The 15,438-nt window shown below is 53.6% G+C and overlaps 4 protein-coding genes across 4 annotated transcripts; 3 read left to right on the top strand and 1 right to left on the bottom strand.

The window, feature by feature from the left end:
* Positions 1 to 217: 217 nt before the first annotated feature.
* CTHT_0004920 (uncharacterized protein) lies at positions 218 to 1,540 on the bottom strand (the record flags this gene model as incomplete). Its single annotated transcript, XM_006690967.1, has 2 exons — positions 218 to 1,108; positions 1,184 to 1,540. 2 exons carry the CDS (start codon positions 1,538 to 1,540, stop codon positions 218 to 220), a joined length of 1,248 nt encoding a protein of 415 aa, XP_006691030.1.
* Positions 1,541 to 3,204: 1,664 nt separating this feature from the next.
* Positions 3,205 to 4,748, top strand: CTHT_0004910 (uncharacterized protein; the record flags this gene model as incomplete). The annotated part of the gene is made up of 2 exons (XM_006690966.1): positions 3,205 to 4,309; positions 4,375 to 4,748. 2 exons carry the CDS (start codon positions 3,205 to 3,207, stop codon positions 4,746 to 4,748), a joined length of 1,479 nt encoding a protein of 492 aa, XP_006691029.1.
* Positions 4,749 to 6,988: 2,240 nt separating this feature from the next.
* On the top strand, positions 6,989 to 10,366 carry CTHT_0004900 (uncharacterized protein; the record flags this gene model as incomplete). The annotated part of the gene is made up of 6 exons (XM_006690965.1): positions 6,989 to 7,168; positions 7,278 to 7,623; positions 8,164 to 8,232; positions 8,387 to 8,443; positions 8,902 to 8,964; positions 9,063 to 10,366. 6 exons carry the CDS (start codon positions 6,989 to 6,991, stop codon positions 10,364 to 10,366), a joined length of 2,019 nt encoding a protein of 672 aa, XP_006691028.1.
* Positions 10,367 to 10,384: 18 nt separating this feature from the next.
* CTHT_0004890 (uncharacterized protein) lies at positions 10,385 to 12,964 on the top strand (the record flags this gene model as incomplete). Its single annotated transcript, XM_006690964.1, has 1 exon — positions 10,385 to 12,964. The coding sequence occupies one exon, from the start codon at positions 10,385 to 10,387 to the stop codon at positions 12,962 to 12,964; it is 2,580 nt and encodes an 859-aa protein (XP_006691027.1).
* Between the last annotated feature and the right edge of the window lie 2,474 nt (positions 12,965 to 15,438).

Genomic DNA, 15,438 nt, shown 5'->3' with positions numbered 1-15,438 from the left:
CCCTATAATGTGTACACTACAGCATCCATATATAGACCTATGATTCATTAGGGCACATAGTCACATCATTACTGTTCCAGTCCTAACCCATTAGACTCCTCGCATGGTCAACCAGCAATATCACGACTCATTAAAGAAATGACAACACCCATACAAACTTCCCCACACAGCAGGCAGGCAGGTGGGTAGGCAGGTAGGTAGGTAGCTAGGTAATTGCCTATCGCCCAACTCCCACCCCCGCCGCAGTAGGAAACGTCCTCGCGCTTAACAGCACCCCCTTCACGCGCCGAATACTCTCCTTCACCTTCTTAATCTCGTCCTCGGGCTCCGACCGTCCCCCGTTCACCCCTCCATACAAGTACCCGCTGACCCCGTAATACGGCGGCAAGCTAGTCGACTCTGCTGCCAACTTATCCATATCATCCCTCAGCGCGTGCATGACTGTTTCCACGTCCCCAATGAACTCGCCGTCCTCGGCCAGGTCCTCATTCAGAGACTGAAGCTGGGTGATGAGACTGTGGAGGGAGGAAGCTTGCTGGTTCACAGTGCGAGTTGCCGGGGTCGGGGCGATGCCCGTAGTGCGGTAGAAGGAGGCGGAGGTTTGGATGCCTACGTCGCGGTGAAAGCAGGATGTTGCTTCGCTATCCTCGTTCTTGTCCGCGCCTGCCTCCGCCTCGGTCGGGGCCCGTTCCGAAGCCGGCGTACCTGGCCTGCGTGGTTTCGAAGTATATACCGGGATCTCGGACACGGCACCCTCTAGTTTGTCGACGAACTTTCCGAGGTTGGAGTTAGCTGTTTCGGCGAGATCGTGGCGCGCAGATGTCAGCTGGTCGACCATTGGTTTGAGGAGGAAGCGGCTTGCGCCGTAGACCAAGGTCGAGACGCCGGCGAAGGCGGAGAGCGTGTTGATGAAGCGGCTGACGGTCATGAGGGGCGGGGGTCGGTTGGGTTTGAGTAGGAATTCGGGGTAGGTGATGATCGGGGGGCGGTCTGATTTGAGGGTTGGGGGGAGGATGGGGGTTGGTTGTTGCGTTGTTGTCGTGGTGGTCAAGGCAGAGTTGGAAGGCGTAGCAGCAGTCGTGGAGGGAGCGCTGGAGGTGGTAGTGACCTGATGAATGTTAGTCGTGAGCCAGGCAACGCAACAGAACGCTTCATAACGCGACGTGAGATGAAATCAACATACCAGACTCTTCCCAGCCTGCTGCTCTTGTGAAGCGGACCGAAACTCCTTTAGCAGAGCATCAACATCCCCCTCAGACAGCCCCTTGCTCTTCAAGAACTCGACTTTCCGCTCGTGCGGAGTGTTCTGGACCTGGGCATCCTGCAAGAACTTGCGCGCTTGCTCGAGGATAGCGTCGCGAGATTGGAATGCTCCCTCCTTAGGCGCATCATCTTGTTGAGCCTGCTGCTGCTGCTGCTGCTGCTGCTGCTGCTGCTGTTGCTCTGTCTCGGGCGATGGGGACTGAGACTCGGAGGCTGGTGTTGATGTTGTTGCCGCGAAAGGGGCGTCAGGCTGGGCTTTGCCGTCTTTGTCGGTCATGGTTGAGAGGTTCGCGGGTTATATTGACCAAATGCACGGAAATTGCAGTTTAGAAAGAAGCGGGGAAGAATTGGAGTGTTTTGTTATGAAACCCTTGAAAAAAGAAGGCTGAAGCAGGTGAAAGTGATGGTTTGCTTGGAGTTTGACTTGAGCCGAGGCTCGCCAGTGCTGACCCGAGCAGCAAGCAGCGGCAGCGCGGCTGGAGTGGAGCCCAAGACTGCCACGATGCCAAGGCTTAAGGCCCACAAGTGGTCTTGGCATTCTTGGCTCAGCTGGATCGATCCGCGCGGTCACAGTCGCGACGTGGGATGGGCCGGTCCCTGGATTGGAGATGAAACTGGATTCTTGCAACGACTTCTACAATTGTATTCTCATCATTTCCTGTCCGGCTCTTATATACCAGGATCATTCTTTATCGCTTGATCAGCACAAAGATTGATTATTCTGAAGGAAACACTGACGCTCAGCCCCAAACCAAAGTCTCGAAGTACGTTCTATCTCCAAAACAGTGGCACTTCACATAGCAATTCAGCGAACACCGGATCCGTGGTTGACCACTCATGCCTCAGACTCGTGTAGGACACCAGCGCCGACAGCAGACATCCTCACCAATCGCCGTGCCAGCACTGCACAGGACGAACCACTTAGCACCTGGAGTCCACATCACTGTAGCGCTGCATCGCTGCTGGAACATCTACTAGAGTCAGATCTCTAATGTGAGTGCAACTACCATCACCATCATCAACCAATGTCATCGTGAAATATGTTGCCGTGATTTTCTGTGGCTGGTGAGTGTGGCGACACATTGCATTCATCCGTCCGTCCCAAGGGCTTGGATGTGATGCAAATGCGGAGGGATTGTGTGACAGAATGACAAAGCTACAAACGACAAGACAAGCGGCAGGCAGGCAGAATGGCAGCAACGTGCTTCGGCATGGAACCATCCGTGTTGGGGGAGCAAGCGAGGGCAACGCGAGGGGAGTCGGACTAGATTGAGTGGACTGGGCGCGTCGCGATTGCATGCTCTGCTGTGAAACCACAAGCCTCAATCAAGGCACAGAGAAAGCACCAGGCACAAGGCACAAGGCACAAGGCATGACCAAGAAGACTCAAGCAGATTGGGTCCAAGTGACGTCCGAGTGCTTCGTAACTTACAACTTGCGTGTTTTGTCTTGTTGGGCTCTGGGCTCTGCACTGGGCTGTGCCTTGAAAACAACTGCCAGACAGCCTCTATTCATTCTCTGCAAAGCCATCGACATTGCCGCCATCAGCATCAAACACCAAATACATCGAAAATCCCAAGAATCCTATCTCGCCGTGGCCATCCAGGGCCATCGAGGGTCATCGCAGTCATCCCGTCTTTAGCCTGGCCAATCTGCATTGGCGCGACGCTTGCATCTTACCATCGACACCCTGCTACTTTAAGCGTTGCGACTCTCGGCCAGGCTGCACGGATTGGCTCTATCCTGCCCAGAAGTGCCGTTGAGACTGCATCCCCCGCCCGAGGGCACACAGCAAACGCCATTCTTCTGCCGCTTGGCCTGCCCCTCTCACGCACTTGTCACTCCGAACTCTGACCTCTTACCACATCTCCAATCTCACTTAACCTCATTCTGTCAACATCCACTCTCACCAGCTACACACACCTCCATAGCACAACCACGATGTCAACCCGCCCCCGTCGCCACGCCGCCCAGCGCGCAAGCCAAGCTATCACTGACCTAGCTGACAGAGACCGCGAGTCCGACCACAGCCACGGCCCTATCTCCTCCAGAATGTCTTCATTCAACTCCTCGTCCCGCTCCCGCCTGCCCGGTAAGGGCATCGCCTCCGTTTCTCGGTCAGAAGCCGGTGGCGCTTCTGACCCAGAACACATCCACCTGACGGTTAAGCTACCTTCGAGCAAGCTGCGGCAGGCGACTTCTAGCTCTGGGATAAAAAAGGCGGGAAGTGTGGGGAGTAGTAGTTCGAGCAGTGGGGGAGGTAAAGCTGCGGTGAAGAGGGCGAGAGGGGGAAAGAGGAGTCGGGTTTTGGAGAGTAGTGAGGAGGAGGAGGAAGAGAACGAAGTTGAAGTTCTGGGGGATGAGGACGAAGAAGAGGAAGAGGAGGAGGATGAAATCGAGGTTAGGGAGGGGGAGGGGTATGATGAGGATGAGGAAGATGTTGAGGATGAAGACGAAGAGATGCAGGATTTGGGGGAGGAGGATGCCGACGGGGAGGATGATGAGATGGATGTTGATGCTGAGGGAGAGGAAGATGCCGATGGGGATGTGAATATGGATGCTGGGGTTGTGGGCGCGAGGGCTACGACCGTGCGTGCTGTCCCGCCGGCGATCAAGGTTACTAAGCCGCCGAAGGAGAGTCCTTCGAACGGGAAGGCTGCTACTGCCTCTAAAGCTAACGACAACGCCGTTCCGGTGAAACGCCCTGCCCCCGATTCGGACGATGAGTCCCTCTCTTCATTGGAAAGCGAGCCCGAAGAGGAAGTCAATGTTGCGGGCGGCGAGGACGCAGAGGGCGAGGATGATGATGCGGAGGGCGAGGTTGATGCCGAAGGCGAAGAGGAGGAGGAGGAGGAAGAGATTGAAGTCGCTGATGAAGACGCCGAGGGTGAAGATGTTGAGCAGGACGAGGATGAGGACGAGGAAGAGGAGGATGACGACGACGAGATGATCTCCCGAGCTCAGACACCCGATATGTCGCGTCTTACCGCAAGACAAAGGGCTAGGCTTGGTGAGGCGTCGGGTGAATACCTCAAGCTCTCCGATGGTACGTTCTCTTCCTGTTTATTCTTCTCTCCCTATTGCGACAATATGATACTAGCTATGTCACAGAAGTCCAATCCAAAAAACACTTCACCGCCGAAGAGCTGTCCATGCGCCGCGCGGAAATGGCCCGTCGCCGCCGCAACCTGTCCGAGAAGCGAAACGAGGAAATTAAGATGGAGACTGTCAACAAGCTGCTCAAGAAGCAGGCGCCGCGCACGACCAGGCGTGCTGCGCAGGCGGCAGCTGCCGCTGAGGAAGCCGAGGAGGCGGCTAAGCAGCCTAAACGGCCGGATCCCATGATGATTAGGTGGGTGAATAATAAGATGGGGAGTGTCGTGGCGGTGCCAGAGGAGTTGTTGGGGACCCATGCGGGGGTTGTGTTTGGGGCGGGCCCGGGGAAGGGACTGCCTGCGGGGAAGATGGTCGAGGAGGTTTCATAAGCCTTCGAGGAGAAGGGAGAAAAGAAGGTGTTGGGTGAGGGTTTGATTTGAAGATACTTCCATATGGTATACACTACAGATCGGTGTTTGATGGATTGGGAAGTGTAAGGTAAAGACAGGGAGATTGACTGCTTTCACTTGTTTGTATGATGTCTTGTCCCTTTCTTCTTAGGAAACCAAAATTAGATTCCTCGGTCTTTCTTTGAGAAATGTTCCAGTAGATCTGGTTATATATTATGGAAAAATACAACTACAAATTTGCTGTAGTCTATGGTTCTGTGGAGTTGTTCACGCTTTCGGTTGTACTTTGAGCGAAGTGTGATGTTGCAATATTGACAGAAGCTCTTATCTTCCACTTATTCTACCAGAGCATGACATAAAGTTGTAGCTGCTCTTGGATATCCACGTCCTTGAACTGACACTAGTGCTTTGTAGTTTGTTTCTCATGGGATAGAGTATGTCAGAGAATGCAGAAATTAGGCCGCTGCCATTGTTCATGTTATCTAACCTAAAACCCGGCGTTGAAGGCCATTTTGAAGCATTAGCTACACAACCTTGTATCAATTTGTGACTGCTTGAATTCTGTTCATGTATGTCTTCTATGTTGTTCCTTGATCAGAAAGTATGCGGTTTTTTTTGGGGGGGGGGGATTCGCTTAAGTCTGAGTTGCATAATGTCCTCGTGGGAGCGGTGAAGTGATTGCTATAGTTTGTAGGGAGAGTAAGACCATCAAACACATGCGGTTCGCAATGAGAGATCACTTGGAGCCAGAGGATGCATACAAAATGAGCTCATATTTATTTGTTTACTAGATCTTTTACCCGTGCTGTGAATGTGTGCTCTGTTATAGCCAAGTGTCCTGCGGATGTGTCTGTCCCCTCACTAACACAATGTTTACTCTCACCAACCCTTTATTCCCCCTTTACCTAATGCATCCATCTAAGCCTGTACATCTCCAAGGAAATGACAGAAAACATTCCATTTAGCACTAATATACTTCATTGAGACTTTTTCACCAACTTGCATGCCTAAGTGTGAAAATTGCCAACCTGCGCGTGGCCGTCATGACAACCTCATTGGTGTTGATGGTCACCCCCTTTCGCACTGGATATGACAACCTCGCCACCAAGGGTCTATACCCAACTATATTGCCTTTAATCCCATAACACCTACCCAAATATCTTCTCAAAGCATAAAACATCTCCCAAGCCATAATCAACTGTATGTCGTGAGAAATGCGAATGTCTTCCCCATTCGCAGCCCTCACTCTCTCCTTCACTACACCCACGTATACCATCACCATCCCTCCTGTCCCTCTCCAGCTCAAGCTTCCACAAACCCTAAAGCATAGACCACCTTCTTGCCAAACCCAAACAACCACCAACAAATCCTCACAACCCATGCTGCTGCTGCACTTCGCAGGCGTGCCTTGACCACCTTGCGAGCCCCGCAGCCCTCGCCCTCTCCCACAAATCTTCCCTTCTGACCTTTTGCTTTTTCTTCCTTTCTTCCTTTTCTTCATGGAAATTCAATAGTTACGACAGCACGTTCGCGAACTTCCTCGCCTTCGACGACGAACTCACTGACTTTCAATCAATTCAAGCTATCCAGCAACTTCAACGCTCACCAGGCCATCAACTGATCAAACAGATCAACCGACTAGTTAACTAACTCACTCACCCAATTCTGCACCCAGTCTTTCTCTCTCAACCATCTTCACAATTCTTTTGCTTTCCCTCGAATTCCTAGAACCAAATTGGCAACGCTTACAAGTACTCAATTCTCGCAATCAACAACTAGAGCGATTATCATAACTCTGTCAATTTTCATAAGCACTTTCTCCTAACGAATAACTATACCGCTCACAGTGATCATAGCGGCTTTCATCGTCATCCTCCCTGCCTTCGTCTACTCACTAGTCGAGTGAGAAGATTGTTCTAACCTTTCAACAACAGCCTTCTTGAGTTGCTCTTGTGCCAACCAAGCAAAGATTCGCGACTTTTAAGTTTTGTTCTTCCCAAGAACTCACTTTGATACCTCGCCTCACTGTTACTACCACTTTTTCTCTCCTTCCTCAAGCTCTTCAGTCAAAAGACTTTGACTTCGAAAAAGTCATCCGACTTCAAGACTTTTCTTAAGAAAAAAAAAGGACACAAAAATTCAGCTTTTCTTCATCCCCCTTTAAGAAACAATCAACTCTCATCAAGAACTTTGTACCAATCTCAATCATCCCAGTCATAATGTCTGCCAACATTTACGAGAACACTGCTACCTTTGGCAATGGCGTCAACAAGACTACTGTCATCAACAACACTGCTGCCGCTACTGGCACTGGAAACAATGTCAATAACGATGGCTCGATTAACTTTCCCGGCTTTCGGATACCCCCTCTCGCTGGAGGCGAGTTTAGCGCCATCCCTGTATGTACTTTCCTGATACTCTCATCCCGTTTTTGTTATTGAGAAAAGAAAAGAAAAAGGGGAAAAAAAGTCAACTCGTTCATCCAATTGAACATGTGCTAACCCCTAGAAGGCCTCTATCATGTTCGGCGCCATGTCCTTCCCCATTGCTAAGAACGAGGCTATTCACCCTACCACTCTTGACTCTGTCTCCCCTGCTACCATCACCGAGACTTCTAAGCAGGGTGCCACAGAGCCCAACAATAAGGAAGAGATCGATCCTCTCTTTGACAAGGTAATTTCTGAACACGACGACAAGCGAGCCATTAGTGCCAATGGTCAAGCTGGCAGCCGCGATGACAACGATAATGAAGATGAGGATGACAATGTTTTTGCTGCCACACCGTTCACCTGGAATCACATTGCTGCCTCGCATGAGGCATATGTTGCTGCGCAGCAGCAGGCCCAGAAGAGAAGTAAGTTTGATTTTATTTTTGTCTCAGTTGTTGAGTCCTTGTCATGCCAAATTTCTTCGAACCTTTTACAGTTGTTGTGCCTCTCATCACTTGGCGAGGTTTGGTCAACTCTCCCACTAACTTTCCTCTCCTCTTGTCCTGTCCGAAATTTCATCGTCATTGTTCTCAATCTTCTAAGCTTATCGTTGAGCCTTTGTCCCCTGTCTCTCACTTCATGAATCTCGTCACATGGCGAGGTTTCGTCGGCTTTCCTCTTGACATCTCTAATCTCTTGACTCATCCAAGGCTGTGTCGTCACTGTCTCCTTTGACTTCAATTTTTGTCTTCTAGTCTTTACTACGTGATTTCTTCCCCCAGTTGGTGCATCTCTTGTCACTTGTCAAGATTTCATCCAAATTATACCTGCCCCTGACTTAGATTCTCTCATCCCTTCTCGAGTTTTCCATTCTCACCTTCATCTTCAAACTTCTTAACTTCCTTTCCATCTTCGAGCCTTTATCAACACCCTATTCAATCCCCAGTCTGCTAACTCTCCCCCAGACAGCACTGTCAACAATGGCACCGCCTCTTCGTCTTCTGGCAACCTGCCCACTGCTGCTACTATTGATAGTAAGTTCAACTCACTCGAGTCAAAATTGATCACCTCTTCATGATGTTGCGTCGAGATCGATGACACTTCATCTCCTCCACAGTGATGATGTCCTCATCACCCCCTTTTCATCAACCCAAACTTCGATCGTTTAATACTAATATCTTCTTTCAGTCACCAACTCTTCCACCACTGTCACACCGCACTCCAGCGGCATCAAGACTGTCAAGGGTAAATCACTCATCTCTTACTTTCCCCCTTTCCCCCAACACCCGACGAAAACTTAATGTGGTCTTTTCGGTGAGGGCAAAGTTAAGGTCGGCCCATTGGGTCAACCCCATGGTGCAGCCGATGACGCTTGTCAGCTGGTCGAGCTGGTCGAGCCCAAAGACACTGCCCAATGAGCCAACCGAAGGGACAGCCGGATAGGACAGCCCAAAGGCACAGCCAAGTGGCCAATCCATATGGTCAGCCACAGGTGAGACCCGCTGTCCTCGGACTACCGACGGCCCAGCTGCATGAGCTAGGCGGGCAATCATCTCGATGATTCCCCAAGCCATCCAGCGCGGACAGCCAGGTGCACTACCCGGAGCCCGATGGTCGATCCTGCTGAGCCAGTCCGACCCTTAGCCCACTGCTATCTCTCTCCGCTCACTTTGCCAGGCAAATGTTAACCTCCTGCCCAACAGCCCAGTCCCAGCCAATGCGCGCTGCCGCCTCCTCAGCCACTCCAGCAGCTCCCGCGACAATCGGTACGTTTGTATCCGACCTTTTCCATCTATCCCAAACCCCTCCCAAAACAATTCCCGACATTAACTATCCATTTTGCTGACATGATACTTCCTTGCAGTCATCGATGAAGAAGAGGTGCGGCGGTCCGAGGCTGCCGAGCGCAAGCTCGAGGGCAGCCTCGAGCACAAGGACGTACTGGAACTGGGCGGCGGCGACATCGTCGGCATCGCCATGTTCGGGTCGACGCTGCACAAGGCGCTGTTTGTTGACGCTGCTGAGGCGGGCGACATTCAGTTGCCCGGTGCAGCGGCCGAAGCCGATACCCCCGCCCGCGCGCCCGTCCCTTCCTCGGCTCCTGCTGCTGCGCCCGTGGTGGCCGCGCTCGTGGAGCCTGCCGAGCCGACCTGTCCTCCGTCCCTACCCCCGCGCCTGGTCGACGTTAAGATCACCCGACCAGCCGGGACCGGCGGCCCGTTGGGGCCCAATAAGTGCCCCGAGTTGGGGCAGACGCCGCGCGCCGATGCGGTGCGCAGAGAGCTCTTCCTCCGGCACGAGGAGGATGTTCGGCTGCTGTGCCGCTATCAGGAGGCCTACAAATCGTGGGCCGAGCATATTGCTCGGCTCAAAAAGAGCAATTCAATTCCTGTGGATGGTCTGTTCTCGCCCGATGGCTCAGTCCCGGTTCCCTCCCCCTCCACCACGACCCCTCCTCTCGACGAGGAGGGTCAGAAGCTCAAGCGCGAGGCTATCGACGCCCAGATGGCCTATCTCCGCAACCACCAAGCCTTCGAGGCTTGGAAGGCCAGCTGCCCCGCAGTGGCCGTCATTTATGACGGCATCCAACGAGAGATGGAGTTGGTCCAATCTGGTGCGCGGTTCGAAAACAAACAGCGTAAAGCGATTGTCGAGGAGGTCAAGGACGAAAAGGAGCGGCAAGCCAGCCTCGCCCAGTTCGATCAGATGGCCGCCCTGATGAGGGAGTCGCGGGAGCACGACTTATGGCGTCGTCGTGTCGAGGCGATGATGGGAGCTGAAACAATGCTTGTCGAGGCCGAGAATCGCGCCGTTAAGGAGTGCCATAAGACCGAGAAGGAAAATCAACGGGCCGAAGAGGAGGCTCGCAAGAAAGAAGAGGAGGAGGAGGAGGAGGCCTGTCGCCATGCTGAGGAAGAAGCTCGCCGGAAGGCCGAGGAGGAGGAACGCCATCGGGCGCAAGAAGCCTGCAAGAAGGCTGAAGAGGAAGCTCGTGGACACGCTAAAGAAGAGGCGCGCAAGAAAGCCGAGGAAGAAGATGCTGCCGCCAGAGAGCATGCCCGACTCGAGGAGCAGCAGAGGGCTGCTCAAGCTGAAGCCCTCGCCAACGATACCCGTGCAGCCGCGTTCGACGATCTCAATGGCGACTTCGAGGACCTCGGGTTCTAGAACAACCAGAACGACTCGATGAGCCAATTTCGCGCTAACGTCAACTTCGATCTAAATGAGATCTCGATGTTCGACGGCGAGCTTCCAGACCAGTTATTCCAGTGGGGGCCTCAACAGGACGCGCAGGACTTCGCCGATGTCTCGATGGCCGACGCCAACCAGGTCAACATCAACCAGACCCTCAACCCGGTGAACACCAACAATGGTGCTCCCTCCAACATTACCCCGGCCCAGCTCAACGAGCTCATCAACCAATTAAACCCCTATGAGAACGCTCCTCCTCTCCCCGAGGTCAACCCGGCTGAGGTCAACGCGCTTTTGAACCAGCCGGCCGTCAACCAGAACCCTCCTCCCCCTCCCGAGGACAATATCACCCCCGCTCAGCTCAACGAAATGCTGAGCCAAGCCGACCTCAGCAAGGACGTGGTTATCAGCCCTGAGCTCGTCACCCAGCTTGAGAAGCAGCTGGAAAAAATTCCTCTTCCTCCCGCCATCCCCCAGCCTCCTTCCCTGGCCGCTGCTCAGAACGCGATGCAACTCAGTACCACGAACCCGCAGCCCATGGTCCAGACTCCAACTCCGGTGCCTGCCCCGGAGATATCCTCTTTCGAGGACTCAAAGTCCCGTCAGACTAAGGAGCCCAAGACCCGCAAGAGGTCCAAGTCCAATGCTCAGAGAACTCCTGCCGAGGAGCCTCCTGCCTCTGCGTCCAAGAACTTTTCGACCAAAAAACAGTCCTTCTCCGGCCGTAGCCACAAGCGCAAGGCTTCCACTGACTCCAACGACGATGAAACACCTTCGAAGCGCCGTCAGCGTGGCAACGGGAAAGCGATTCCTACCGGAAGCTCTCCTTCAACTACCTCAACTTCAAAAGCATCCCCCGCGTTCGCTTCCCCTCGAAGCATGCTCCTCGCGTCTCCCTTCCGCCCTGCTCGAGGCAACATGCCTTTCCAGCGCGCTCCTACTCAGGGTACAGCCGTATTCAACACCCCTTGTTTGCCTCTCGCCCATACCAACACCATCCAGCCTGATCTCTCTGGCACGACACCTTCTCAACCCACTCCGACCCGATACCTCCGTACTCCCCTCTCCACCAACACTCCTATGAACCAGCACCAACAATTCCCAGTCCCCCAAACACCTTCCCCTCCGCAGGCCGGTCAACAACCCGTCGACATCCCCCAATCTATCAAACGCGGCCTCTGCGCCGCCGTCCAATCCCTCGTCTCTGAAGCCTCCAACCGCGGCACCATCTTCGACCAGGCCTTGCTCGAAGGCACACAAACCGACTTTGCCTCTGCTGAAACCAGGCACACCGTCATGGTTACGACCAAGCCACTCGTTGCTGAGATTCTGTATACCAACCCAGAAAACGACCGGCAGGCCTACTCGAAGGGCGCGTTCAGGGTGTTCCAGATGGTCATGGAGGAGATGAAGGATTTTGGCACTGTCTTTGGGCAGTTGCTTATGGAAGGGCCGGTTGATGGGGTGAGGGAGAAGGGGATGAAGCAGGCTTTTGGGCGGGCGTGGCAGGAGTTGATTAAGGGATATCGCGCTCCGGAGGGCACGCCGAGCAGCAGTTCTCTTACTACCCCGACCTCTGGTGCTGTTCAAGAACGGGCTGTACCCAGCGCTCCGGTCGCCGAGCGTCGGGTGAAGAGGAAGCTTCCTTCTAACTCTGATGAGATGCTTGCTGTTGAGAAAGCTGCTCGGGAAGATTTATCGGAAGCAGATTCTGACGATGACTCTGACGACTCTAAGTCCTCTAACGATGACCGCTCCGATGACTCTGACAGCGACAATGATGACAACGACAACAACAACGAAGGAGCCAACGGCGCCAGTCCTCGTGGCAGCAACAACCAGCGCAGCAATGGTGGCGGTAGCAGCCCCTCCAACTCGCGCATGCGCGCCCGCAAGGCTGATAACCACAAGTCCAGCGAGTCCCAGCCTCCTCGCAAGAGGGTTCGCAAGTCTTCAGTCAGTGATAGAGCTGACGAAGAAGTTGACAACAACACCCCCAAGAAGTCCCGCCGCAAAGCCAGCCCCAAGAAGGACGGTCAAGAAAACGGCGGCAAGCTTACCCGCGAACAAGTCAAGGACCTCATTCGGGACCTCAACCTCCACCAAGACATCCCAAACCTCCCCTCGTACGCTGACATCCCGCCGCGCGAAGAAGTCGTCATCGTGATGGAACCCGAAGAAGAAGGCGCTGAAATCCCCAAGCCCCACCGCGGTACCGCGAGGAAGAGCAAGGGCAAAAACTCTGGCTCCGGCTCTTCATCCCCGAGTGGCTGCAACAGCGAGCCCTTCTGCGTGCCCAAGGCACTGTTCTCGTTCAAGGATTACACCTTTTATATGGTCACCGGCAATGGTGGTCCAGATGGGGCGGAGAGGAAGTTGTATAATTTGGGGAATGAGGGCACTGAGGCCATGGGGGACGAGTTCCGGCAGTTTTTGAACACGGTTGAGTATAACTGGAAGATTCAAGCCGACCAGATTCCGGAGAACTTCGAGTGGCGGCAGTGGCTCACGCTGGAACAAAATTTGGCGAATCTGTTTACGACGTGCTCTGGGGGGGATATGTTCCACCAATGAGGGGTCGGCAGAGAGTCTTCGGTGTTTGTTTCTGCTTTCTAAAGGATCGCCAGTTGAGTTGAGTCCTCGAGGTCTTCAGAAAGGGAGGATACGTTTGTCGTTGACATGGTTGATGGAGTTATCGGGTCTGAGATGGTTGAAGGAGTTACTTTGAAATTGGTCTAAGGTTGAAATGTTCTGTAAGGAAATGAGCTTCTGAGAAATTGATTGAGATGTTAGGAGGGGGCGCTATGGATTGAGAAGATGGAGAATAGCAGGAATAGGATTTGACATTAGCATGGAGAAAGTATATCGAATACTCTGTCATTGAGAGGGCATAGGAAACATTATTGAGTTCATTGTTCACATAACTCTTCCAGCTGGGCTTTGCAATGTGATCCTACAAATGTGAACTCGTGAATCCGGAAAGCATACAACAACCATAGTGATGGGCTTAAGGCTTGTGAGAGCAGCTCAATAATAACAGATCCCAACAAAAACTTTAGTCAGAAAATGTGCAAAAGCAAAACCCCAACAGCTTGCTATTCTCATTTCGTTATGGAAGCAGCAATCCAAGCTACCTACCTGACTATTTTGGACGAGCTTCATCACATCACTGGGCAAGCACGGCCTGAGCGAGCTCGTCTGCCTGCTAGGTTGCTGTTTCAGGTGAGACACCCCACAACTGGTGCTCCTTTGATCTGAAGCGACGGAAACACATTCAAACAAGCAAAAAGCAGGCATTATCTCGAGCCATGCGCAGTGGCCTGAGGTTTGACTGTTGTTGATGACCATCAGGTGTTTTGGCATTTGCATGATTCAGGGGTTAGGGCGGGTTGATGTTGGAGCCTGAGAGGCTGGGAGAGTGACAGCTCCAGAGCCCCACCAAGGATTTTTTTGGTTGGGACAACAGCAGCCCAGCAGCAGCCTGGCATTGGACAGGGGGGAGCAGCTGCAGTGGGGCGGAGATGACGTCGGACATGGAGGAGGGACAGCGACCAGAGCAGGAAGAGCATCAAATGGCATCCGGTGCGGCGATGGTATCATGAAAAATGCCATGCTCTACAGGGCAATTTGGCTACGATGGAACTGACTCATCAGTATTTTGCGACTGTTCGCTGGCCGGGAGCTCAATTGGCCCTTGGAGCTTCGCGAACTGTGCCCTGGCTCTGCTGCTTGGCGGGGGAGGGGCAGCGGAAAGTTGAGGCTTGGCAGGCGGAGTTGGGAATTTGAGGGGTCCCTGAGGGGCTTCTCGTCAGTTCCGCAGTTTGTCCTGCTCGGTCTCGGGTCATGAATCGCCAGCAAGGCCAATCAGGTTGCCCGTCCAACACGTGCAGAGAAACAAGTTCTTGGTTCGACATACGCCCTGTGGCGTGACGGCAAGGTGTAGAAGGCTGAAGCGGGCCGATTGGACTGGAAGGTTAATATGTAAAGTAAAATAGATGTACGGACGTCCAGACGGACTGTTGTGGGAGACTGGAGTCTGACGGACTCCGGTCTGGCCTGAGGTTGGAGGAGCCGTCCACAGCTACCACATCAACACCCGCCTCACGAGAAACCCGGCGTGCAAATTGCCCATTCTCGTCCCCAGATTTCCATCACGGTTCTCACCCGGGACTCGGCGGGGATGCGGATAAGCATGGCAGATCCCGTGGACGATGATTTTGGGTCTAGGCCGAGTTTGCCGTGGAATTGGATGCCCAGAGGCCCATTTTTAGCCGTCTTCGTCCGTTTCCTACCGGCCCTGGATTTTCGTGGCCGCTGGAAGCTTCCGAGACCCCAGTCCCGAACGTTAAGCTGCTACCTGTAGCTGATAGATGGTCTAGACGACAACTCTGGTGATAGCCTCGCAGAGCCTTTTGCAAACTTGTAAACCAAAATTGTTAGAGTGGCAATGTGGGCTCTGGGAGCACCATCAGCGCGGCGTGCGGGATTTCAAATCAAGTTCTTTTGGTCTCCTCCGAAACAGGACAGCAACCACACTGGATGGAGCGCCTCTCTTCTGCCCAGCGCGGCGGCTCGCTTATTACTGGAGCGGGCTCATTCCACAGCATACGCCTAGCAAGCTAGCTGCCAAATAGCCTGCTACACTCCTTAAAAGTCACACGCGACAGGGACTGGCCTTGTCTGGACGCTGGCCGATCGTGGCGACGAGGCTGTTCTCACTGTAGCAAGGGGATACCGGCACCGGTATGACAGGCTGTCATCAGCGGTCCCAGGTCTCCAGGAAAGGACCGATGATGCATCGCCCTTCGTGCCGTCGGAGGGCCAAGCGGACTCGGCCGGTGCACAAGGTGGACAAGCGACAAAGTCGCGCACTAACGGACCTGGATCGCAGCTCGGCGGCGTTGCCCCACCACCCAACGCAAATGGAGCGCAATGGAGCAAATCGAGCAAATGCTGTGTGATGCAAGTGCAATCAGAAGAAGGGGCAACCCAGACACACCCCACCCCCCACCTCCCGTCATCGAGGAGCTCTCAACCTTTTTTATCGC

Source organism: Thermochaetoides thermophila, assembly GCF_000221225.1.
Source record: "Thermochaetoides thermophila DSM 1495 unplaced genomic scaffold scf7180000011806, whole genome shotgun sequence".
In the NCBI taxonomy this organism is placed as follows: Eukaryota; Fungi; Ascomycota; class Sordariomycetes; order Sordariales; family Chaetomiaceae; genus Thermochaetoides; species Thermochaetoides thermophila.
Note: the sequence above shows the minus strand (reverse complement) of the source record. Positions and strands in the feature narration are given on the sequence as shown.